We start from the raw sequence: 26,379 nt of genomic DNA on the forward strand, positions 1-26,379 counted from the left end.
AGAGGCAGGGTGGTGAGAACAGGAGAATTCTGGGAAGCAGGAAGTTCCCGCCACCATTCCTGCCCAGATCACCAAAGAAGCAACATGTGAGCTGACAGCTGAAAAAGGTGCCAAGCCATATGGCTAACATAGATCAGAATAATGCGTTAATATAAGCTATAAGAGTTAACAAGAAGCCTGAGCTAATGGGCCAATCAATTTATAACCTAATGTAGACTTTGTGTAATTTTCTTTGGGACTTGTCGGCTATGGGGTACCGGGTAGGACAGAAACCCCAAAAAGTGAAGCTGCCCTTCATGCTACATATGGGCAATTAAGGGCATGTGATTAAATTCCAAATGAGGAGAGAGCTGTTGCTTTGTAAAAGTAGTAAAGCCCAAGTGATCAATAGCATCACTAAATACAGAGGCTATATCATGGTTGTTTCCAAAAATGTCTAACTTATTGGTTTGGAAAAAATACACTGTGTTTCATTGGTATGACTGGGCAGGACCTGACCTGCAGCCACTTAATAAATTATATGGCTTTAATGTGGATGAGTGGGTCCAAGCCAGAAGTCCATCAAGGTATTATGTGGTGTCAGCAGGCATGAAGTCTCCTACACAACATTCTACCATGATTCATTCTCACTTGGAAGACTAAAATGAGCTTTGGAGTTAGTTTCTATACAGGCTCACTGATAATACTGGTCTCATGATGCTGGATGATGGCAAATAGTCTGAATTCTTCACCATCCTGTGGAGGCCCCAAAATGTGAGCCCATTTCCACCTCATCCAAAGGTCAGAGAGTTGGAACTTACCTCTATTCCTTCAAGGTTATTGTGTTTCTACCTCAAACAAAGGTACCATCTAGATTTAGATCAGAGAATTCTGCTCTCTCAAGGTTATTGTCAGAAGGTATATATATATATATATATATATATATATATATATATATATATAATCTTGAAAATATAGTATTTTCAAAAATAGAGAAGTAGACTTGTTTCTCCTCCAAACAAAATCTAAGAATCCATCTAAATCCCTACTCCCTTAAGGAGATAACAATGAATCCCACCCAGGGAGTTCTTTGCCTACAGAATGTTTTGTCTAGGATGTGAACGTGACTTGTTTTGCTCTAGCAACAGTATGTAGTCTGCAACTTTCAACTGGTCTGTTCATTCCCTTCTACTATGTTAATGCATTTTTTTTCTTTTTATCTTACTTCTACCTTTTGGGGTCAGTGGTATTTTAAACAATTGGAAATTAAATGCAGGTGATTTCAGTATTCACTGGAACTCCCTCCCAATATGATCCTATGTTTTCTGTTTTATTATTTTACTCGTTTCTTTGTACGCTTATTTTTCTGATACCCACACCCCTATCTGTCAAGAGGTGTTTTTATCGAGGCTGGTCCCTGACACTGTCCCTCTGCTCATGACCATTCAAGTGTTCTTCTATCCTGGTAAGGAGCTTACTCTAGAATGAATTTTCTGAAACTCTAAGGCATAGGTCATAATGCCCCTAAAGTGGCTTTAAAATAATTCTATTTCCTGGCTGGGCAGCAATGACACACACATTTAATCCAAATCACTTGGGAGGAAGGGGCAGACAGATCTCTGCGAACTCAAGGCCCATGTGGTCTATAAGAACTACTTCCAGTACGGGCTCCAAAGCTACAGATAAGCCCTGTCTTGAAAAAACAAAAAATCTAAACTTGGGCATAGAAATATAGATGACATTAGGTAATCAAGTGTTCAGCAAGTCACCTTGGACCTACCTGTACAAGAAAAAAAATTCAAGAATATGTTACAGCTAACACCCAGCAATCCAGATTATTAGCACCCAAACTCCTCTAGACATGGAAATTCTGACTTAATTACTGTATAGAAATATGAATGAACTTTCATAATTCATCACTCAACTAAATTGCTTAATTGCATGTAATAAGTGCTAACATTAGTAAATATGCATTGGTGAGAAGAGATAAACTGGGAGAAATGCAGTCCTCTAGCGTGACTGTAAACCACGTCATCATGTGCCAGAAGCCAAGTGGCTTCCTCTTGTGTTCTCCACATCTAGAAAATGCACAACAGAAGCAGAGAAGTAAAGTTAAATGATTATAAAATATCTCCAGTAGTTGGCACGTAAACAGGTATTTAATAGTTCCTGTCTATGAAGATATGTACATCACAGAAAAAGACTCAAGATGCTCTAACTAATAAAAATATTTCAAAAGTGGAACACATTCAAAAAGTATAGTGTAGTCCAACCGTATGTCCATCTCTATTTCTTACTATTAAAGAGATAAAACTATCAAAGAAATAGAAGATCAGTTGGATGCTAATTAGCACATCTGCTAATTAGGAAAAATAAAAACTCTTTGTTTCTCTTAAACTGTTGCAGGGACTATAGGATTTTAAGAAGACAATTCTTTTTTATTCTGGTTCCAGACAGGTCTTCTCTGCATAGCCCCGCCTCCCTGGAACTTGTTCTATAGACCAGGCTGGCCTCAAACTCAGGAACTCAGAGATCTGCCTCCGCTGCCTCCCAAGTGTACCACCACTGCCAATATAAAAGACCATTCTTTCTAACACTATTTATTATTGAGCATGTATTTCAAACTCAATACTATTTAATGTACCCTTAACAGCATAATTAACATAGTGATATAAAAATATAATTTTAATATAAATATATATAAACAGTATGAAAATATTAAAATATATCTATTATTTAAAGGAAATGGGCATTCTTAAAAATCATTTATCAAGATAAATACAGATTGTTAGATATTCTTGGGGGAAGTTTTGTGATTTCAAAACAAATAAATTAAATAGTGATGATCAATCATTCTGGCAAACACAATTTATACTTTAGTAAAATTATCTTAACATTACAGTTAGAAAACAGGACAGATGTATGGGTACAAGGTCAACAAAATATGAACAAGATAATCTCCAAAGAAGGTTAGAAATATGGCTTCCGGATCATTAACAGACACAAGATAATAACTAAAACACATTCGATGTCACACTGAGTGCCCTGTGCTCATATGGGGAAAAAAGTGTCTTATAAAAACACTGATTCTAAAGTAACCTTGATGAACTTCATCCTACGATATATTGAAGAAAATGTATTGTAAGATTGTGACGAGTTAGTATTGGCTTTATGGGCATCAAATAAGACAAAATTTTAGAAGTGTTTAGAACAGACCTTAGAGTATACACAATACATGAGTATATATGTATGTGGATACCTGTAAGTACAACACATTTACTTATGTTTAGGTCCATACATGTTTTTAAACAAAAAACATGTCCATAGAACACATCATTAAAGACAAATTATTTGGCTTGTGACCTAAATATCAAGAAACTAGAGGCAACAACATGATTTTTGCAATAGTCAAGGATGGGCTCCGAAGCAGAGGATAACTAAAATGTACAAAGCTGTGGGTCCCATTTATAACACATAGAACTATTTAAATATAATTATCTAGATTTTTTTTAGATGGTTCACAGATGCATCTTGGGACTGAGGAGGCAGAGGCAGGGGAACTTTAGAGACATCTAAGGCAAGCCTTACCTATTCGATATTCCCTGTCTCTAAAATCTGAAGAGAGAGGGTCTGGGGAGATGACGAGGTGGATAAGGCCCTTGTTCTGAAAATATAAGGACTGGAGTTTGGATCCCCAGTGCCTACATTAAAATCGGAAGATAGGGGGAAAGTTTGGCAATGCAGCTCAGTGGAAGAAGTCTTAAAAACACGCATGAATTCTGAGTTTTGTCATTAGAACCAAAGAGGGTAGACCTTTAACTTTGGGGCCATTAGTATATAGAATGTCTGGAACACATTGGCTGCAACTCAGCCAGAGTATATTTATTTTCCAGCTGGGATCAGAGAGAACAGCATCCAATGTAAGCTCCACAAACCCCTATATTGTATTTTCCTATATAAACCTGTGTGAAAAACTGAGCAGGAAAAACCGGTCCAAGTCAAGGTCAGTCATGGGAATTTTAACTCAAGGTGGCCAAGGCCAGATGAAGCTTCATCTACATACATTAATAATAAAGTTGCATATGGATTTTAGAGGTGACATTCTAAGCACATGGAATGTTGATATCTAAGATTGAATAAAAAGAGGACACTTTTGTCCCTTAAATTTGGATAACAACTTAGAGGCCGTGGCTTATATTATTATCTCTTGTCTTAACGCTTGAAATATTAATGCTACTGCTACGTTAGACCAATATGTCTAATTGTTTCACTGGAAAGTGAGCATTGTAAAAGGGCCAAAGCAAGACCCTTCCCTGTTCTTCTGGAGTCCTTGCTGCATCTCTGCACCTCTTTGCCTTCTATGATGCGAAACAATAGCTAACAAGAGAACTACTACAAGAACAATGCCCGCGGCTCCATGTACTCTCAAAATCAGAGAGGGATCAGAACCAGCAATGGCAGCCATGACACTGTGGCAGCAGCCATTATGATGATAGACTAGAAGGGAAGCGGGTTAAAGATGCTTAGCAGAGGAGATGCCATCAGAGTAACTATAATCAATCAGCTGTGAGGAGAGAAGTTTTGAGAAAAAGTGTTGATGTCTACTGTGAAAGTTTTCAGTGCAGTCTCCTGAAAACACACAGACTAAAAATAAAACATTCCCAAGACTGATGGATAATATGTAAAAACACTTGCCCTTATATGTATGTACATACTTTCCTAAAATCGAATATTTCTCACACTCACACTACCAGAAGGAAATTACCTCATTTTAATAAAACTATAAATCTTATGCTCATGAAGAATATTTCATACTTGAGGAAGAATGTGTTGCATAAATATAAACTACAAAAAAACTTAGGTACTTTGAGAAGAAATAAAATATCTAAGATTTAAAGTAAAATATTAAACAGTTGCTGTACCTTCTAAAATTTGATCAACTAATTTATAAAAAGGCTATACTTTAACATAAGTTGATATTAAGTATAAAATAAATAAAATCCTTTGTTCTGTAAGAATATCATATGCAAAATGTGTCACTGACAATTTTATTCATGTAGCGGTTTTTATCTATTATTCAATGCAGAGCAGTAATGGTAATTACAACTATATAAAACACCTGAGCCCTTTGCATATGTTTGGCACAGTCAAGTGTTTCAGATCACCAGATACCCTAGATACTTTATTAGCAAATGTCCTCAATGCTGTTAACCTACACCACAGTTAATTCTAAAAACGTAAAATAACATAGTCAAGATCCAATGGAGGAAGCCAATAATCGGAATCAATGCAATGGCCTGAAAGTCAGTGGATGTGTTGGCTAGTCACTTTTCTTGAGAATTACACAGAGTTCTTTCAGGTGGAGTTCTGAAGTCAAAAGTACTCTTTTACACTTTTTTTTTGCCCAAGTCACATAGGCACCTGTAAGGTAAATTATGTCTTAGGCTTTGTCACAGCAGGCTCTTTATGTGTGTGTGGGGGGGAGGGGAATTCAAGTTCACAATGAAGCCTGACGACAAAAATCAAGGTGGAGAAGAGCTAACCCACGCGGAACATAATTCATGCATGACTTAGATGTCCTTCCAGAAGATTAGTATCCAACATTTCATGTGTAATGCATGAATGGAAACATCTGTGTAGTTGTACAAACAGGGTGCAGAGGAATCCTCCTGCCTGGAGCAGCTCTCGCATTCCATTCTTAGCAGAATCAGATATGCTGGTGGGTGATCCGTGGTTTGTTCACACTCACAGAGGATTTGTACTCAACACAGTCACTGCATAAAAAGTCATAAGCCAAAAGGACACTAATGTGCAGTCTGAGCTCTCTGCACATGGTTAATAAAAATGTGTGCTTTAGGGTGACTTTTCAGAACTCTGAGGAAGTTTTTCATTTCAACCTCTCCCCCTATCTGGCTATTGCAAAGACACACGTATTTTATTCTTTGTAATTTTACATAATATCTCTCTAATATTTTTTCAGATAAACTTTAGAGAATTATGAAAAGCTGTGATTATACTTTTTAAAAATTAAGCACATGGTTATCTGATAAGAAGTTCAGTAAGCTTAAGGCAGGTTTTGAAATTATAGAATCCTAAAGGAAATATCACCATTATCTCAGTACCATCAACAACATTTTAATGCTTTTAAAAATTATCTAACCAAGAAAAATAAATTATTTTTGTGGTTGTCATTAGAAAATTTTCAATAATTTCAAAGTGCAAATAAATAAACACAAAATTTATTTATGATATCGTCTAAGAATAAATTTATATCAATTTTGTTGTGTAATCTTTTGAAAAATTTAAATATAACTTTAGAAATATAGTAATATACTTTTTCTGTATATGTCTTTAAATATAAATACATGCAGACTTGCATAATTAATTTTAATAATAACTGTGTGTCCCACTGTAAAGCTCTACACATTTATTTAGCTATTTCCTTACTGGTGAATGTTTAGGTAGAATTAAATACACAAACCCAAGGTTCTCATTATTGCTCTTATTTATATTCTGCTTTTTTGCAAAGTTTACACAGAGACTTGTATATTTACCAATTTTTTAGACCCTGGCAATGCTGAAGCATACATAAACAGTCCGTATATGGCAGTTCTGTTGAACTTGTCTGTATTGCATTCCATGATCGAAGTTTCATGAGGGATATTTAACAAGGCTACTATGTAAAAGCTAATTTGATTAGAGTACCTAAATTTACACAAATAAAATAGCTAATTAAGTAACAAGTATGGTTTGTGAAATATGGCATTAGAAAGTATAGTAGACCTCAAATATATAACAGATTAATATAAACTTCAGTGAATCAAATAAAACAAAAACACTTTCCATCTCTTTTTGTAGTAGCATCATGACTTTTTAGGTTTTCTTTTCAATTTTATATACCAGCACCAGTTCCTCCTTTCTCCCCTTCTCATGCCCTCCGTACCTCCCCCATCCCACCCCATGTACTCCTCAGCGTGAGTAGGGCATTCTTTGGGGAGTCAATGAAGTCTGGTATACCAAGTTGAGGCATGACCAAGCCCTTGTTCACTGTTTCAAGGCTGAGCAACGTAACCCACCATAGGAAATGGGCACCAAATAGCAAATTCATGTACCCAGCATAAGTCCTAGCCTCACTGTGAGGAACCCCCCGAAAGGACACATTTCATCTTTATTTGTCATGAGCACTAGTGATTTTCAATTGTCCACAATTGCTAGAAACCTAACTATTTAATGACAATCAGATCATATACTACCATACTGCATGACCAAGTACTATTACTGCATATTAGAAATAGATTCGATTAATATAACTGGAAACAATATTATTTTTTACATTTATAGGCTTCAGACAATGACTAATGAGGCCAATAATTTCAGCATGCACTGGTCAGCAGGTTAAAAGACTTATTCTACAATTTACCTCAAGGATGTGAGAATGGTGTGCAAACAACATAGCATAAACATTTTAGCTTATGAGAACAAAATTCTACAGAATAGTAAAAGCTTATAGACCATTTCTTTCATAGTATACCTATAATGTTGAAACATTCATAACAAGTATAAAATGTGCAGTTTTAGAAATTTTCCAACTGAAATGCTCATTTTTCATTGTGCTTTAACATTAGTATAGCACTTCTACTGAATACTGTACAAAATACCTAGTGAGAAGTAGCTGTTCTCCTTTATTAGCTTACTTCAGTTGCTTGCACATGCTTGTTTCTATTCTAGTATCTGACTGAGGTGCTGAGCACAAAGCTGGAAGCACCCATTGAAATGGGCTTGCAAACTCCTTACTAGTCTTTCCATTTCGGGACCTTCAAGAAATAAGAAACAAGCTAAGGACTGTTTTACCTACCCTAATTACTATTTGATTAATTATAAATTTAATTTCACATGATTATATTATTTTCATACAGACATTCACAGATTTCATTGAATCCATACAACCTTCCTTTTACATATTTCTCCTTTCTCACTAATGGTTCATTGTCATGTTTGTAATACCAGAATCTGCTCTGACACCAAGTTTGCATTGACATATTCAGATAACGAGAAGTTTTAAGCCAAACTAATACTCTCTTCTTCTTATAAAATAGGCAAATACATCAGAAGACTTTGTATAATTTAAGAGGTTTTGCAGAGTTGAAGAGAGGATTCAGAGATAGTAGCAGCTTACTGTTCTCAGAGAAAATATGAGTTCAGGTTCCCAGGAGCCATTCTGGGCAGCCTGCAACCAGTATTTTGTACTTCCACCTCCAGAGGATCCAACTCAGACTTCAGACTACTGTGGGCACCTGCACTCATATCCATATCGGTGGAAATAATTCATGTAAATAAAAATTTTGTACGTATCTAAATATTATAAAGAAACTATAATCTTCAATAATATTCTTAAGGTTTTTAGAACAAAATGACTGCATTTTGATATATTTAAAATATGCTTTTATATATTTGAATGTTTATATATATTTAATACAAACAATTAATGTTTTATATATTTAAATGATATAACTTAAGTGACAGCTATTAAAAATTTGCATAGTCATTTACAAATTTTAACATCACATGTTCAAATGATTTATTCATGCAAGTAATCTTACTGTAGAATTTAACACATTTATGATGTGGGATTCCCCTCTGCATGCTGTGAATATGTTTTATTATCATTGGTTAATAAAGATGCTGCTTTGGGTCTAATGCAGTTCAGAACAGAGCAAGGCAGGAATTCCAGGCAGTGATAGAGGAGAAAAGAAGGCAGAATCAAGGAGATGCCATGTAGCTGCCAAAGGAGACAGATGCTAGAACCTTACCAGTAAACCACGAGCCTTGTGGTAATATACAAATTAATAGGAATGGATTAATTTAAGATGTAAGAGTTAGTTAATAAGAAGCCAAGCTAATAGGCTGATCAGTGTTTTAATTAATATAGTTTCTGTGTGATTATTTCAAATCTGGGTGACCAGGAAATGAACAAGCAGCCTCTCTGCCTACACATTTAGAATATTCTTTAAAAAAATTGTTTATTTTACAGACCAATCACAGTTTCCCCTCCCTTCTCACTCCCCTCTCTCTCATTCCTCCCCCAACCTGTCTTCTACCCCACCGTCCATTCCTCTTCTCTCTCCATTCAGAAGGGGTAAGGCCTCCCCTGAGAATCAAGAAAGCATGGCATAGCAAGTTGAGGGAAGACCAAGTTCTTCTTTGATGTATCAAGACTGGGCAAAGCATCCCGCCATTGGGATTATAGTATGAAAAAACATTAACTTTCTTAAAGGAATTCCTAATATCATGATAGTCAACTCATCCTATGGAGAGCAGCATAGGGACCAGAGTGGAAGAACTATTCCATGGAAGAACTATTCCATAACAACGAACGGTAGCTAATGTGTGTGTGTGAAGGGCCGATGACAGATGAGAATACAGATTTAGAACAGGCCCCTAACAGCTTCAGAAGTACTATGACACAGTTAGTATTACAAATGAAATCAGAAAAGGAAACCATTTGGTGAGTGATACTAAGATGATTGATTATCTACATTTAAAACTTATTTCATTTCTACAAATAAGTGTTCTCTTCAGGAATCTAAAATTATGCATCACAATAATAAACTTTAAACAATAATATTAACTCATGTAATCATAGAAAGTCACTTTGATGTATTTAACTTTTATCATGATTAAGTAATAATCTAATATCTCCAACTGAAACTCACTGACAATGGAAAATGAAATAACATATAACATATACATCATCATATATATTTATTATATTTAAACCACAATATGCTATTTAAATACATTTACATCTGCTGTTCTACCAAGTTCAATTAGCTGCATTAACCCCAATTCTTACTAAAATCCTGGCCAGATGTGATGTAATGCTTGCTTGGTTTTATGTGGCCTGTAGTTTAAACACTCCCTATGGCAGACAGATTGCTCATCATGTACTTTAACCCTGAAGGTGAGTCTTTGTCAGCTGAGCACTACCAGGAGTAGAGATTTCAAGTGTCTGGCAAACGCAAGATGTCTTCTTATAAATAGTCTATGTCGCTTGTCTGAACCCACACATGTGCCTCACACCATCCCCCTCTTTCTAGCTACAACCATCATGCAGCCCTCTAGGACTCGGCCACCGAATCTTAGTTAACATAGTTTCAGGTTATCAGTTAGGGGTCTTTCTTGGTAATGCTGATTTTCACTGAAAAAACATGCAGTGAGGTTTGGTAACAAAAACGAGTTCTGTACCTCAAAAGACTGGCGTAGAGGGCAGTTGTGAGTCATTGCCTATCTCATGCTTTTCATTAATTATTCTCCCAACAGTCTCACAATGCTGAACAGTTAACTATAAGGAAAAAGTGATGATATGTAGGAAATGGTTGAATTAGTGCTACAAGGCTGTTGCTAAATAGAGTATGTATTGCACAATTTATTGAACAACCAAATCTTTCTCCAATGTTCTACGGTAAGCATGAGGCTCTGTACTACTGCACATCTTCCAGAATGAAGCACAAGATGAAACACTGCCATCTTCAGTGTCAGTCAATATGAGGTGTTTGGACTTGCAGGTATCACTTTGGCTATGTCTGTGACATAGCTGGTTTTTTTTTTTGCTTTTATTTGAAATATTTCAATATCCACAGCAGAGGAAATAAGAGCAGAGTTTGTTCTTTGTAAATATGAAAAGAAATATTTTAAATATGTCTTCATACTAATAGACATAATTGTGTGTACTCAGATCTATGTGTAACCTTGTTTAGTTTAGGTTTATCAGCATCATTCAGAGCAGAGTCTCTGATTTCCATCAGTTACTGGATGTTCCAGAATTTTATTTAAAACAAATTCGTGCTATCAAGAATATAGAAACTATTCTAAGAGAGTTGGAGTGAGAATGCAGAGCGTGTTCCTAGAGTGAGAATGCACAGTGTGCTCCTAGAGTGAGAACACACGGTGTGCTCCTAGAGTGAGAATGCACAGCGTGTTCCTAGAGTCAGAATCCACAGTGTGCTCCCAGTCTGATAAGAATTTTATATGTAATGTCTAACCAAACTTTCTCAGTTTGTTCATTTTTATTTCCTGCTACAGCAGAAGAATTAAAGCTCAAAGTGGGCACACGCCATGTTCAAATCACAGAACTGTCCGGCTATTCAAATACTCTACTAGTACAGAATTGATTCACTTTCAGTTATACCAGTGTGTGCGTGTGTGTTTTCATATTTTTAAAGGAAAAAAAAGCTTTCCAATAACTTTTTTTGGGCAAGTTTTTATTATTCTCTTAAATTCTTTCAAGTAGAAAGAGAAAGGCTGTGACAGACAGGTGCATGAATGGTTCTTTTGGCTTTCTAAAAATGTAGATATCCCACTGCAAATGCTCAGTCTAAGTTTCTAGGATGAACCGGAAGTAAACCTTAACAGGGATAACCAGAAGCCCTCCTTCTCCTTGGAGTAGTCTTTACACAACTGCAGCTTTGTTTTGCTGCACACTTTCAGGACCACAGAGACCTATCACATTAAGATGATTACATTTTAAGTTGATTGAGGACCAGTGCATGGTCACATATTTTTGTTTTGCATTTTTCTATAACCATAATAAATAGCTAATATAACTACCATAACCACATTATAAAATGGTATTTTATATTAATATCATAGACATGGCCCTGATAAGAAAATCAGAAGAATGAAGTCAAATGTCATGAGTACAATCATAACGAATAAAAAGCAAGTTGTCAGTTACCTATAATTAAATTTTAAGAAAATATTAAGAAGTGATAATTGTTAGGAAAAATAAAAGGAATAAAGAAATTATGACTTTAGGTTAGCAGTTTGGCTTTAATTTTTACTTTTATAACTTAAAACTTATCTATTTAAATATTCGTTTATGAGAATGTTTGCCCTTTCCAGAGACACTATAGAAAAATTTTGCTGATTGACAGGTCTGGGTAGGCTCCTGCTTGTATGTTCCTACTTACCTGCAATCTTTGATGTAAGAGAGAGTAACAAGACTCTTTGGAGAAGTTTCTACCTCCATCAAAATTAGGCTCAGAGAAATAGGCCCCAAATGAGAGTTCCAAAACATCAGAAACTTTCAAAATTTACACTAGTCAAAAATGATCAGCGAGCAAAGGTGACTGCCTGGTTGAGTACACGCAGTCTACGTCATCACACAGCCATGCCATGGTAAATGTGATCAAGAAGATTGCTGCGCCGTTGCCTGACCTTTACTTAACATAGACTTCAGCTGCGGCACTCATGTGCGGTTTTCATCATTTCCTTTCTATATCCGCTGTCATGACACAACACAACGAAGAAGAAAATTCACCATATTGCATCACACAATAGAGAGAAAATCAAATGTGATCATGAAAAAAATGATAAAAAGTTTAAAGCAGAGGATACTCTGTTCACCAAATGTCCATTGGAAATGTGCAAGCGAGTATACATGAAATAAGCTTTAAACGTTTATGTATGCCACATTTTTATCCTAAATCGAAGTGAGTACCATATGGCCCACGCCGTGATGACAAAGGATTTTTATTACTAATGGACACCGGGGCAGGGAGAATCTGCTGCAGGGGAGGTCACAGCTCAGCTGCTGCTTCGATGGCCGCTCTGTCACTGGCAGATTCAGAAAGAGGCAAAGTTCAAACCACACATAAGCACAGCAATGATTGTGTGAGGACTTAAATGTTACAGACTGCTTGGAAAGGGGACTGTGCAATAATTTAACTTCTCACTTGAGTGCCCAGGAAGTCAGTGTCTGGAACATCTTATGTGCATTGGCGCACTGATGCTCGTCCTGGAAGGAAAACGGCATCAGCTTTCAGACATCTTCAAGTCTATTTAGAGTATTTTAAGATTTCTGTTCTTCATGAACACATTTTTAAAAATATTTTTATGTTCTGCGTGTGTCACAAACTACAAAGGACAAGACTGTAAAATGTGTAGTGTGCATGCGTATATATGTGTGTGTGTGCGCGCACGCGTGTTGGAGGTTTGGCTCAATACATACGGGTTTTCCTAGCAGAATCTTCCACAAAAAGAGAGGAGATGTCTTCATCCACGCCCGCTTCATTCCTAGCAATGCACGTGTACGCTCCAGTGTCTTCGTAGCGCACATTGCTTATGTGGACCTCACTGCCGTTAGCTGGAAACAGAAGGCAAACGAGATTTGTAAAGGGCGGTTTTAGCTTTGGCACTGCACGTTCTGATTACACGGTCAAATATCTCACTGCGCTTGTCCTAATTAAACTCTTTCCTTCCTTCTCCCATATTTGGAGATGTGCCTAATTGCTCCAGAGGTTCTCAAGTGTTTGTGCATTGTGTTGTTGCTCCATTGATAAGAGCTCAGCACCAGCAAATGAGACTACATTTTATACCATCTCCTCTTCCTGAATTCATATGAAACATTTATTTGTAACTATTGTCTTATTGATATATGTATTTATATTTAAAACCAAAAATTGTAAACTAAGATTTTTTTTAAAGAACAAACAGCAATAGTCTTGTTCACTTAAAGTACCACATGTGAAAATCTATGTCACGGATTGAATAGATGCTATCAGCAAGTCATTAAGATGCTATCATCTCGTTAAGAAGAGTCACTGTCATGGATTAAGTGAATTATATCAGTAATTCTCATTAAAGAAGTTTACAGTGTACAGCTGTCACTCAAGCAGCCTTATTAGATATTTGAAAATATTAAAAAACAGACAGGCAAGTAATAACTTAATTGTCTAAAATTTTCCCAAAAACTTACCTTAAATAAATTATATGTAAGAAATATAAACACCACAAGTATATTTAAGATTCCAAATCTTGGTGAGAGAATATTTTAATCTATCTAATCCTTGAATAATAAGTTGAATCTTTTAACACCAAAGCCAAGGTGTAATGAATTATGTATGACAAGCTGGACAAAAGCTAGGACCTTCACATATGTTATTAGATAATCAATACAAATGCAATTTAATTATCAGATGAAGAGTTTGAAATTCATAGAATGAATTCTTACAAGTACTCAAGTTCAAAGGCTTGAATTTTTATGAGAACTATGTACTTCTAAACATGTGTTCTAAACTTGCTATCGTGAGTTTTATCTCTTTTCTCCCCTTTTCATTTTTATGTAAATGTCTCTCTGGTGTCAGGTATCTAGGCTCCATGTTGCTGAGTCACACATGCAGCAATGCAGCATATAACGGATTGGAACCAAACTCTATTGTGGCAGGTGAAGGATAGGCAAATTGGTGTGGTTCAATTAGAGAAAAAAGTGTTGGTTGTGACATAAAGATTGATGAGAAGGGAAGAGGTTTCTTCTCCCACAAACATCTATCAGAACATGTGGCTGGAAACTGGAATGCCTCCCATAGGCTTCTGTCATTATCATTTCTAAGCTCACCAAAGAGAATGTTTTTGATTCTTCTTTTCCAAACACGTACAGTTCAAGCTGCCGACCCAGCCCAGGGACGAGTTTGAAGATTCTTCTCTTAGTTCTCTATATATCTGACACTGCCGAACATGTCCCTCATGTTAACGTTTCCTTTTCTTCTCTAGTATCCCTGGGTGTTCTTCCTCTTTCTTGAATTTGACTCTTCTTCCACCATATGTCTGCACTGGTATACTAATAAAATGTCTAACATGTGCTATGGTGAGATTTTATTTCTCTTCATTCATGCATTACCCTATAATGCGTAGTTACCCAGTCTGTTCATAGACTTTGACCCAATGTACAAATATTAAAGGACACATGTAGATAAATAAATATTTAAATAATCACAGTATCAAACTATCATCATGGACTACATTATCCATAGCGCATAGTTTTCTTTCTCGTTTGTTGCCTTTCCTACTCTTATCTAACATTTGGACTTATTCTTCCAATACTCTCTACCTACATTTATAACTATCATTGATAATAACTCTTTTTATGGGGCTACACTTTTTATGTTTCAGATTGGAATGAAGAACTCTTATAGTCTATCTTGCTGATATTCCTGGAAGCAGGCGGACACAGATATGCATAATAAAGGTTACTGTCACAAATGTATAAGATGCCAAGAGTAAGTGATGATTGGAATTTTCTTCATTCTATTTCTATTAATTTGATTAGCCTTTCGTGCCTAGGTTACAAGCTCTGAAATGTAAGAAGCAAGCATAAATAGATAAAGGTGACAGTGTATACCTGTCAATTACTTATCTAGTAAAATCAGATTTTTAAAGTTCAAAAGTTGTTTTATAGATTTGTAACTATTGACATAAACCAAAGTTTGAAATGTTTTGCATAAAAAATGCTGATTAAAATTATCTACTATGAAAAAGAAATAATAGGAAAATTCATGTTTGTTAAAATGATAATAATAAAAATGGATTGATATTTATCAATACCATTTGAAGAAGTTTACAAGGGACAATTGAAGAAATAATAAGGACTTTTATGCTCATACATCGTCATCCCAGCACAGTAAATTGTGTTATAAAGCACATCAGATTTATGTACATCTTTAAAGATATTAGAGTCAACAAACCATACTTAACTGCTTTTTTATTACTTAAATTACTTAGCCTTATTAAAAATCAATCACTTTCAGTTTCAGCTAATTTGTGATCCATTTCATCTATATAACAATTGATTAGTCGTCTGTATATATTGTCATATTAATAATTGAAAAATAGGCTCAAACTTCTTCCTACATCCTGCTTTGGGTACTTAAAGGTAGGCTTTCCAGCCCCTAAGCAGTTAGTCAAACTTCCCATCTTCCTTTACAAAAAGCTAAGGAATCAAAGACCTGGAGCAGTCAGGCCAAGCTCCAGCCCCTGATTTCCTGGTGCACACAAGTACATCTTCCCAAATCCCTAACAAATAGGCCCAAACTTCTATCACCTTCTAGTTCTTTATAGAAGCAGGTAAGAGTTCCCAGGCTCTGATCATTCTGTTTCAAACTTCTGCAGATGGCTGGTAAGTGCTATTGGAACCTGAGCCTCTAGACCACAGTTCCAGATTTCCTAACACCCTTGTACATGCAATGGACAGGTGAGCAGCTCCCAGACCACCAAACTCTGTTCAATCTGTCCACCCTACCAACTCCAGCTGTAAAAATTCCAATGCAGAAATGAAAATAACATGGGCATCTAGGACAAAAAATAAAATGTCTGCCAAAATTTACTAACCCTATGATAAGGGAACCTAGTGAGAACTTCCTGGAAGAACTTCAAGAGAAGAATTCCAAAGAATGATTTTAACTATGTTAAGAAAACACAATTATTCTCCAAGTGAGGTTTTCTACTGAACTTTTCACTTTGGTACATTTAGGTATATCAGTTTAGTTTTTCTGCAATGATGCTATCTCTTTTTTACTGAATTATATTTTCACATATTATACTAAAATTCCACAACTATCAATCCAGACTATTATACTCAGAAAAACTGCAATTAAATTAATGGAGAGACTTTTTAAAAGAAGCTTTTCTATGATAAAAACAAATTAAAGCAATTTTTAATCACTAAGTAAGTTCTAACTCTACAGAAAATGCTAGAAGTGATACTTCAATCTGAAGATAATGATAAACACACTTAAGATGTCACAGGGAATAAGTAAACAATTGGAGAACAATTAATCAAAAGAAGTGTATAATTAAATATTGTACTTATCACGAAAATAATGGCATCCTATATTAATCTCTATGACAAGACTATTATTTATAACAATAAACATATTAGAGGAATGTATCAGCTTTTTCTTAGATGCAACCGTGTTTTAATATTTCCAACAGTTGCTGAAATAACTCATTATTTTTCCTGTGATTTGTATTGCAATCTTTTTCTAAAATTTAATATAAAAGATCTGCACACTCATTGAAGGAAAATAATGTAAGAAACGGGCACCTTGAAGTGTGAGCTGTTTGGAGAGCTTTGGTGTAATGTCAATGCCATTCTTCAGCCAGCCGAGCTGAGGGTCTGGTATGCCCTCAGCATGGCACCGAAGACTCGCAGTTACCCCAGGTTCTCTGGCCTGACTCTCTGGATACACCCGGATGACTGGAGGAACTAAATGGGGAAGAAAAAATTGGTAAGTGATCAGCATTTACCGTTTGATCTTGGAAAATGAACCAAAATTATAAGATGATCCCTTATGAATTATTCATTTTCATTAGGCTGTATAATTAGTTTCCTGGTATAATTCTCTACTAAAATATCCCTGGGTTGCTTGGGGAAAGGTAATTCTGGGCCTATGTCAGAAAAAGTACAGTTCAAACATGGGCTATCGTGTTTCAGAAACTGTAATCTTGAAAATATAAAATTTAAATAGGCTCCCACTTTCCTACTACAGGATGACTTATGCATTAAATTAACACATAAAAGCATTATAAAGAATTAAAACCTTTTAGATTCAACTATTTAAATAACTATGTAGTTAGAAAGACATACTCTTCCTTAAAACAACAATATAGAGATTAATAATATTTTACACATAATAATATACTAAAAACACACTATTAACAATAAGTTTTATTAAAAACATGCAAGACTTTATACTAAGCACTACAAAACATTGTTGAAAGTATTTAAAGTAAATGAAATGTAAACTATACTATTTTCATGATAAAAGAAACAAAGAATGCATGTGAATAACTGAGTATCTAATTTTAATACTGAATTTGATGGCAATTTCTTAGCTATGGCCTCATAAACACAAACAACAACATAAAAATAAATAAATTTTTAATTGAATTAAAATTTTGGATCATCACATAACATTGTCAGAAGACTTGGTTCAATTGCTAGGACAAACATGGTGGTTCACAAACATCCAGTTCCAGTTTAAGGGAATCTGATATTCTCTTCTACCTCTGTTTGAATTAAACACATAGATATCATACATACACACAATACATACATACATGGAGAGGAAACACTCTTGCTTATAAAAGAAAATAAATAAGTCTAAAGCAATAAGAACAAATGGAAGGAAGTAAAACTAGAAAACAGCACTGTCTATAATGTGTTTGACACAAAATATGGTACTTCAATGACATTCTCAGAATACACATTAATAAGAAGCAGGGTATAGAGGTGCAAGTTTGTAATTGGAGTTTATTTAGACTTGGAACTGAACCAAGTCTTCTGAAATAGTAACCAGTACTCTAAGCCACTAAGCTGCATTTCTTAACCCTCTTTTATCTTTCTTGACAATGTTATGTGATGATCCAAAATTAGAATTAACAAGAATTATCATTAACAGGTATTAGCAAGATATTTATGATCTAGGTTTTCTTCAGAGACCTAAAACAGGTTTAAAAAAATAGTTCAAAATAAAATCCACTTCTCATATTAGGGGAAAGTTCAAAATACAAATGAACATCAACTAATGACTAAACCACAACATGTGGGTTTCATTTTTTTACATAATACAACAATATCTGTAGGGAACTTAAAGCTCTTAAGGGTACTACAACACAAATGTTGAAGTTCTGATACTAAGCAAAATCAGCCTGACAGGAAAGGTCATAGACAACAACAGTCAATTTGTATGAAGAGCATATGGGTAAATGTGTTGAAACAGATTGACAGAGAGCTTGAAGGAAAGAACAGAAGGAACATTTACTAATTAGATGAGTATAAGGACTATTTGGGAAGAGGCACTATAGGATTAGATAGATGGGCATACAATGTTGTATCTCTACAGTAGTATGTCACTGAATTTACATCATATCTGGCTTTCTACCAGAATCAACACAAATAGCATAAAATCTAAAAATGTATTAGAACATTCACTTACATTTAATCTACTAGCAAAAAGCCCTTAAAGGCTGATATATTGTTTCACTGAAAGAAGTAATAACACTAGGCCAGAGCAGGCCTGAGGCAGCAAACTCCACAAGAGCAGAACTGAACCAGCAACCTGGGCCAGCGTGGGCCTGTGAGGGTGAACTCCATGGGAGCAGGAGCAGATCCAGACCAGGGACATTTGCAAAAGCAGGACTGGGCCAGAGACCTAGGCTGGAGCAGACCTGAGGCGGCCACCTCCACAGAAGCAAGTTCAGGGGAGTAACCACTGAGCAAGTGGGCCAGAGCCGGAGATCTCTGCAGGTCTGGGTGTGAATCTGGGACCTTTGAGGTAGTAGACCTGAGCCAGGACACTTACTGGTCCAAACGTGAGTCTGGGTCCTCTGAGGGAGTACAGAGGTATCAGAAACCTGTGCAGGTTCTGGGTGTGAGTCTGGAACCTCTGAGGGAGTGGGCCTGAGCCAGGTCCTCTACAGGTCTGGGCACACCCCACACCCAAGTCTGGTACATCTGAGAGAGTAGATTAGAGCCAGAGACCTTTGCAAGACTAACCCCAAGCCAGGGGCCTCTGCATGAGCGAATACAGACTAGGGAGATTTACAGAAACAGGTCTGAGCCGGCACCCTAGGCTAGAGCAGTCCTGAGACAGCAAACTCCACAGGAGCAGAACAAACCCCTGGACCGCTGAGCGGACTCCAGGAATGCAGAGCGACCAATGAGGTAACTAGAGCGATGGAACTGACTGCACTATGAGGAAAAACCATCTGAGCTTTGGGTCCACTGGCACCTGGAAGATTAATCACCAGAATCGCAGAAACCCCCAACCACACAAATTAGAGGAAAAGATGAATAGTAAAGGTGAGAACAAACACAAGGCCAGTAAAGAGCAACACAACACCAGTAAAATCTGTTGACTTTACAACAGCAAGACTTGAACAGCTGAATATAGATGAAGCAGAAGAAAATGACCAAAAAAAAAAAATAACTTCAGAAGAATGTTTGAGACTCTGTTGTTTATTAAAATCTGATTTACAAGGAAAATATCATCATTCTAGATCTTGTTGACACTATAAACCCCACGTAAATCACACACAAGATTTGGTGATAAGGTCCAGAATGTAGCTACTATCAAACCTGAATACTCTTCTCTTTTTTTGGTGATTCTCTAGACATTTAAGACGAGGCAATCACCAAATGCAACAAATATAATACAGAGGAATCAGAGACGACCTTAGAAAGGGCTGTAGGCTAGACTCTGTTGAAATTGCCTTTAGCATTCTTAAACTTGGAAACCTCAGAGATATCCAAAATCATAAACACAGGAAGTAGCTGAATCCTATCCCCTCTGCAAATATAATCTAAAAAATATTACATAGGCATGTTGGGGAATTAATATCTAGTTATCTTTTTTAACCACTGATTACAATGTAAATAATCTGTTTTGGTGTGTCAGAAACAACTCTAAAGGCCAAAGTGTCACATGCAAATTTAAATTTGCCTCATATATCTACCACTGAGTAGCTTTCACAGCATTTTATTTTGTTTAAGTTGAAAAGCAAAAGCTTTTTAAAAAGGTGTGCTGGAACACTTGGGAAATTCGTACAAAATGCCTTTGAAGCACTCACACCCCATCTCCATTCTCCTAACAAGCAGAGTGTCTGGAAATGAGCTTTTAGTAAAGACTTACATAAAGAGCCAGAAGGGAAAACAACTCTTAATAAATATTTAATAAAAGAAAGTGTATCTTTTGACAGAATTTATGACCAAAATGAGAATCAATACAGTCTGCAGCATTTCTCTCAGGACAGGAAATAAGAGAGAGCATAAACATATTAGAGAATTAATTTTAAAGAGTAACTATCAATGAATTCAAAGAGAAAGAAAGATTCTATATAATTCATATAAAATGTATAGATTTTATGTAGGCTGCATATAGCCACACTAATCCTGACTGGCAAAGGAAGGGTTTCAAAGAGCTTCAATTTTTCCTGCATTGCTACCGGCGTCTCAATTACCAAATACTCTGAACTGAGAGAAATGAAACTATTGAACACTACATCTTCACCATTGAAGTTTAATACACAAATCAAATGTGTTTCGAGAAATAACAGATACCTGGGGAAATATACATCTCACTTACACTACTGACATTAAGTGGTGGTGGTGGTAAGCAACAGAATCTGAGGTGATTGGTCTAGCATTTAAAAACAGTTCATTTCTGAGATCTATGTTTAAAGTATAACTGTTTAAAGGATTGATGGCAACCTTAATTCAAAAACTGATAATTCCCCAAAAGAATACTTCAAATCCTTTGGGACATTCATTTCTAGTAAGGAAGACATAATAAATTTGCCTTTTCTTTTTAACTCTTAGTACATATGGAAGGGATCTTAAATGTGTAAGAGGGTTTCCATGGCTATATAAACATAACACAAGCTACATCCATCTGAAAGGAGGGATCTCAGGGGAAAGAAACATCTCCCTAAGATTCAGCTATAGGACATTTCCTTAATTATTGATTGACGGGCTGGGCCTGGCCCATTGTGGATGATACCATCCCTGGGCTGGTGGTCATGGGTTTTATAGGAAAGCAAGCTAAGAGAGCCACGATGAATAATCAGTGTCTTCTACATCAGGTCCTGAATCCAGGTCCCTATCATGTTTGAGTTACTGTCCTGACTTCCTTCAGTGATGAACTACAACGTAGAAGCATAAGTCAAATAAACCCTTTCCTTCTAAGCTTGGTTTTGGTGTCAGTGTTTCATCAATAGTAGTAGTAATCCCAGGACAAGTTTTTATTCAGATTAGATTGAGCGATCAACTTTCCTGCACTGACACAGGCTTCCAATACTGTACATAAAAGTACGTTTCTCAATATTCTCCTTGATATCCATTTTTTTTTCACTTTTCTTTCTTTTCAATTCTTTGGAGAAGGAGGCTGAGTCAGTTTTATGACTACATCCTTCTTGTACCTTTGTTTGGCCCCATACTTCTAATCCTCCTGCCTCAGTCTCGTGAGCACTGAAATCATTACCATCTGTGGATTCAGTGTTTCCTAATGATATTTGATATCTCACAAAAATAACTCATGACTTGTTTAAACTGATTATTTCCCACAATAATGCCAAATAATGGACTGGTCAGATCGCTCAGTCTTTGCTTCACAAGTGTGAGGACCACAATTATATCCACAGAAGCAACCTAAAAGTAGGGCAGGTATGTGATATCATACATATCACATCATGCAGGTATGTGATATCATCCCACCACTTAGGAGGCAGAGATGGGACTCTGCTCAGTAGACTTGAAAGTTGAATTGTAAGAACTGATGAGTTAAATGTTTAACAAGAAAATCTGCAGAAAATATGGAATTCTTGATGAAGACACTCACTATCACTTTAAAGCCTTTCCACACACATACCTTCATGCACACCTATGCACATAGATGTACCTGCACATGTGATACACATATGTATAATATACATACACACATACATGAAAAAACAGTCAAGTAAAAAAATACAAAATGATGCAATATTGAGTACATATCTAAATTTATTTAATAACTGGGTTAGTGTTCTTAAAATAATCCACAATGCATAACTGAATCATTGTAAAATAAAAGGGGGCACAAATGATATGAATATATGTTTTACACACTCAAAATTTTTAACAAAACATTTGATTTGTTTGTTTTGAATATTTAGGCTAAAAGATTAGCAAAGCTTATATTACCACTGACCTTTTGTTTTCTTTCTTTTCTGAATTAACATGTTGACGTGTACTGAGTTCACAGTTTAGAAATGAAACAAGGAAAAAATAAAGTGTTTCTCACCCAAATGCTTGTTATCCAATCCTGATCATAAAATATGTCTCCTCCTATAGTTCTACAAGATTCAACTGATTGGTATTAAAACTCCAATCTAGACTTTTAGTTGTACTATCTATGACATACAGAAAAATATTAAGATATATTAAAATTTTTATTCTAAAGTATCATCATCATATAAATGAATGCATCTATAGAAGTTTTCAAAGAATTCCAGTAAAAATTTTCAAAGAAATTGGGTAGTCAACTGTTTAGCAAAGATAAACATTAGCATATAAATAAATTGGAGAAAAATAATCAAAAGTTGTGTAAGGGTTCACATACTGTAAATGCAAATAATAAGATACTGTAAGTGGGTAAATAATTCATTAAAGAGTGTATGAGACATTTTCATGAGTCATCCAAACTTTAATATACAGATGAAACTCTGATACTCAAAAGGTACAAACTTAAAATGTAAATAAAATAAAGTACAATATTTATAATATATTTACTTAAGTCTTTCTGGAAATTTTGCTATTAATATGAAATTTTCCTATGAAAATTATACTGTATTCAGCATAAGTAGTAATAAAATTGTCAAACAGATGGGTCTATTCTAAAAGTCTGACAACTCTCATTGTATTTGGACACACAAGTGTCTTCCTCTATGTTAGGAAAGATCCAAAAGAAAATTTTCATCCTAATAACTTTTCTGAGCTAAAAGTAGAAAATTTCTAATGATAAGATGTTATCTTCATAACCATAAAGATGCTTCATAACCTTAAAGATAAACACATTCTGTTTGTATTTTGTCTTAGAAGTTACTGCTCTTTGCATGGGCAGTATGCAAAAAGCAGAACCTGGGTGCACTCTCTGAGAAGGAATTTAGCTAGAGACAGAGATCCAGACCAAAGTGATGACTTCATTCCCACTGGTCCATAGTCAGGACACTGATTACTTTTCATTTGTTCAATGCCCTTATCTTGCTCTCTTGCGATGGATTCTATCACAGCTCTCCCACAAATTATTCAAACAGCTGCAACTGTGAGAAAGGATTCTGAGAAAGCTTGAGGGCAGGACCATAAATGTGTCTGAACTAGTGCTGATTCACAGCGGCATCTGGATTGCTCTGTTTGTATTATGACTTTCTTTGTCATTAAAGCAACTTTCCTATGAAAAATTACAGACTGGGCTTAATAAATATTTTAAATGCTACCGAGTCAGTCCAATGCCTTTTGTCTCTGACATTATTAAAGCCATCAATTTCTCTTTAACATTGTCCCAAAGCAGTCTTTTTATATTCATGAGATTCACACTGCCTCTTGTCAATATTATAGAGCTCTCTGAACACATTACTTTGGTTTCCATGAACGGATAGGCTGTAACAAACGTTGAAGGTAAAGCATCAAATTAAGATCAGTATACATAAGGCTATAATCTTTTCTGAGATTTGTTTGTTAGGTCTTTGTCTTCTATGCTATGCTGAAATATCACTCATTTCTAAGCTATTTGATGGCAATAGTTTGTCTCAGTTTGATTAAATTGGATCTGATCTACTCATTCTTAATGCTGTGGATGCTTTCAAACTCTAGTTTCTAAGTTTCAAAAGCTATTAGTTTCAGAAACTCTTCCTGAAATACACAACACACACACACACACACACACACACACACACACACACACACACTCTCCCTCTCTTCTCTCTCTCTCTTTCCCTTTATTTCTCAATGAAGACATTTTTAGACAACATGTAAGATTTTGTTTCTCTGAACCTATAACAGAAAATATTAATGAAAAGGAGAAATATTAATGAAAAGGTACTATAGCCTAGTACCGTTTTTATTTTATTTTATTTTTGATAGCTTCATCTTTAACTGACTTACATATATGACTTAAATCATTCATTTGGGAGTCTCAAATTACTTATTTGAAAGTGTCCTGGCTAAGCTTAGTAAAATTTGAAAGATTTTTTTCCACATTCTGGCATGTTCTAAAGAATAAAATGTACAATTATCTAGAATTACAATGTTGCACCATCAGAACAGGCTTCAATGAAAGCCATCTGTGAGATCAACAACAGCCTGGGCTCTATAAAGAGGTACTGGCTTTGTCCTGTTTAACTATTTTCAGCAGGACTTGAGGTGGGTTTATCCACAAAACGGAAAGAGCAATTGAGAAAGCCCCATCCATAAAAATGGACTGTGAGCAAAAACGTAGGGGTTTTCTTGGCTAATGATTGCTGTGGCTGGACCATCTGTGGCAGTGCCCATAGTTGGCCCTGAGTTACATAAAACAGCAAGATGAGGCTCATTTGTAGTGGCACACGCTTTTAATCCCAGCACTCGGGAGGCAGAGGGAGGTGGATCTCAGATCTCTGCGAGTAATATAGTTTCTGTGTGATTATTTTGGGTTTGGGCAGCCTGGCGGGAAATGAACGAGCAGTCTCTTACTACACTAAGTATTAACACTATTTCCTGTTTTCTAACAAAAACAGAGTAGAAAATAAAATAAAAACCCTGCATTTTACCAATCAGTCAAACATAAGCACTTATCCCAGAAAATGTACTTCTTGTTCATAATATATATATTATTATGAACATAATATATATGTATATACATATATATATATATATATATATATAATTGTGTTAACCTTTATCTATAGTAGGATGTAACTGTGACTAATGTAGTCATCTTTCAAAGGGTGAATGATCGACAAGCGAGTGCATATAAACCAGGGAGCCAAAGTAATCACCAATAGTAGCACAGAGATTGAGTGAGTAGCCACCTGCTTTCTGATTGGATTTAATGCCCCACTCCACAGAAGGAAATTCCTGTTTGCTACTGTTATAATGGCCAGGCCCAATAGCTGGGAAGTTCACAGAGGCCTGATTTATTACTATTACAATGGGAAATGGACGCATTTTCATTATCACACTGTTTTCTTGATTTGTATCTCTGTACTGATAAATTATTCCACATTCCAGATTTTATCAGAGGAATTGCTTAATGTGATAAGAAGTAGTTAGTGAACTAATGCTTGAACTCACAGCAGCTGTCCATGTCAATACCAGACTTGCATAACAATAAGACAGACATTTTAACATGGGGATGGAGGGGCGCATGAGCCTTATGACCAACTGAGGCTTCATTAGGAGTTGTAGCTTCTGAGAGGAAATGTCTGTTTTCTTTAAAGACATAGTGTCTGTAAGTCAACCACATTCAGTAGATGGCCTCACACCCTTGATTACAGGGGCAATACGAACTTAAATTTGTAAGCTATTGAAAAAATAAAGGCATGAAGTTCAGAGGGTTGAAAAATTTGAGTGTAGATCTTGAAGTAATTACTAGTGGAAATAGTAATAGATGATTATGATCAAAACACATGAAATTTAAAAAGTAATTAATAAAATGCTATATTTATAACACATCTACTCTCCTAAAATATTTGATATTTCTTCACCAATTTGGCTAGAAAGCACATACCTGTTTTTGTCAAATATTACATAGCAAACTTAGATATGTTAAATTCACAATTCATAGATTTAAAAAATTGCTTTATGTCAATTAAAAAGAGCCAACTTATTTGGAGAGTCTTCTAATCCATTACAAATTAATAATCTAAAAATTTAAAAAAGAGACACACAAAAAAGATGTAGTAGGTGCTAAAAAGAAAATACTATAAAAATATTACAGATATGTTCAAACTAAGTGGGTAAAAATGAAACCATGAGTCATCCCTCAGTATACAGTTATTCCTTGCTTATCTTTTTTTAAAAAAGAAAATAAGTATTAAATTAACTTATCT

General features: G+C 35.5%; 1 protein-coding gene across 4 annotated transcripts in view; it reads right to left on the minus strand.

Moving 5' to 3' along the window:
- Fstl5 (follistatin like 5) overlaps nt 1–26,379 on the minus strand; it is a 501,743-nt gene that overhangs the window by 82,417 nt on the left and 392,947 nt on the right. For all 4 annotated transcript variants that reach the window (XM_085682503.2, XM_085682502.2, XM_048424769.3 and 1 more), the window contains exons 9-10: nt 16,859–17,020; nt 12,989–13,123 (exon numbers count right to left, since the gene is read on the minus strand). In XM_085682503.2, the coding sequence (XP_085538629.2) occupies nt 12,989–13,123; nt 16,859–17,020 (297 nt within the window). The remainder of the gene's footprint in view (nt 1–12,988; nt 13,124–16,858; nt 17,021–26,379) is intronic.

This window comes from Myodes glareolus, chromosome 20, assembly GCF_982192425.1.
Source record: "Myodes glareolus chromosome 20, mMyoGla1.1, whole genome shotgun sequence".
Lineage (NCBI taxonomy): Eukaryota > Metazoa > Chordata > Mammalia > Rodentia > Cricetidae > Myodes > Myodes glareolus.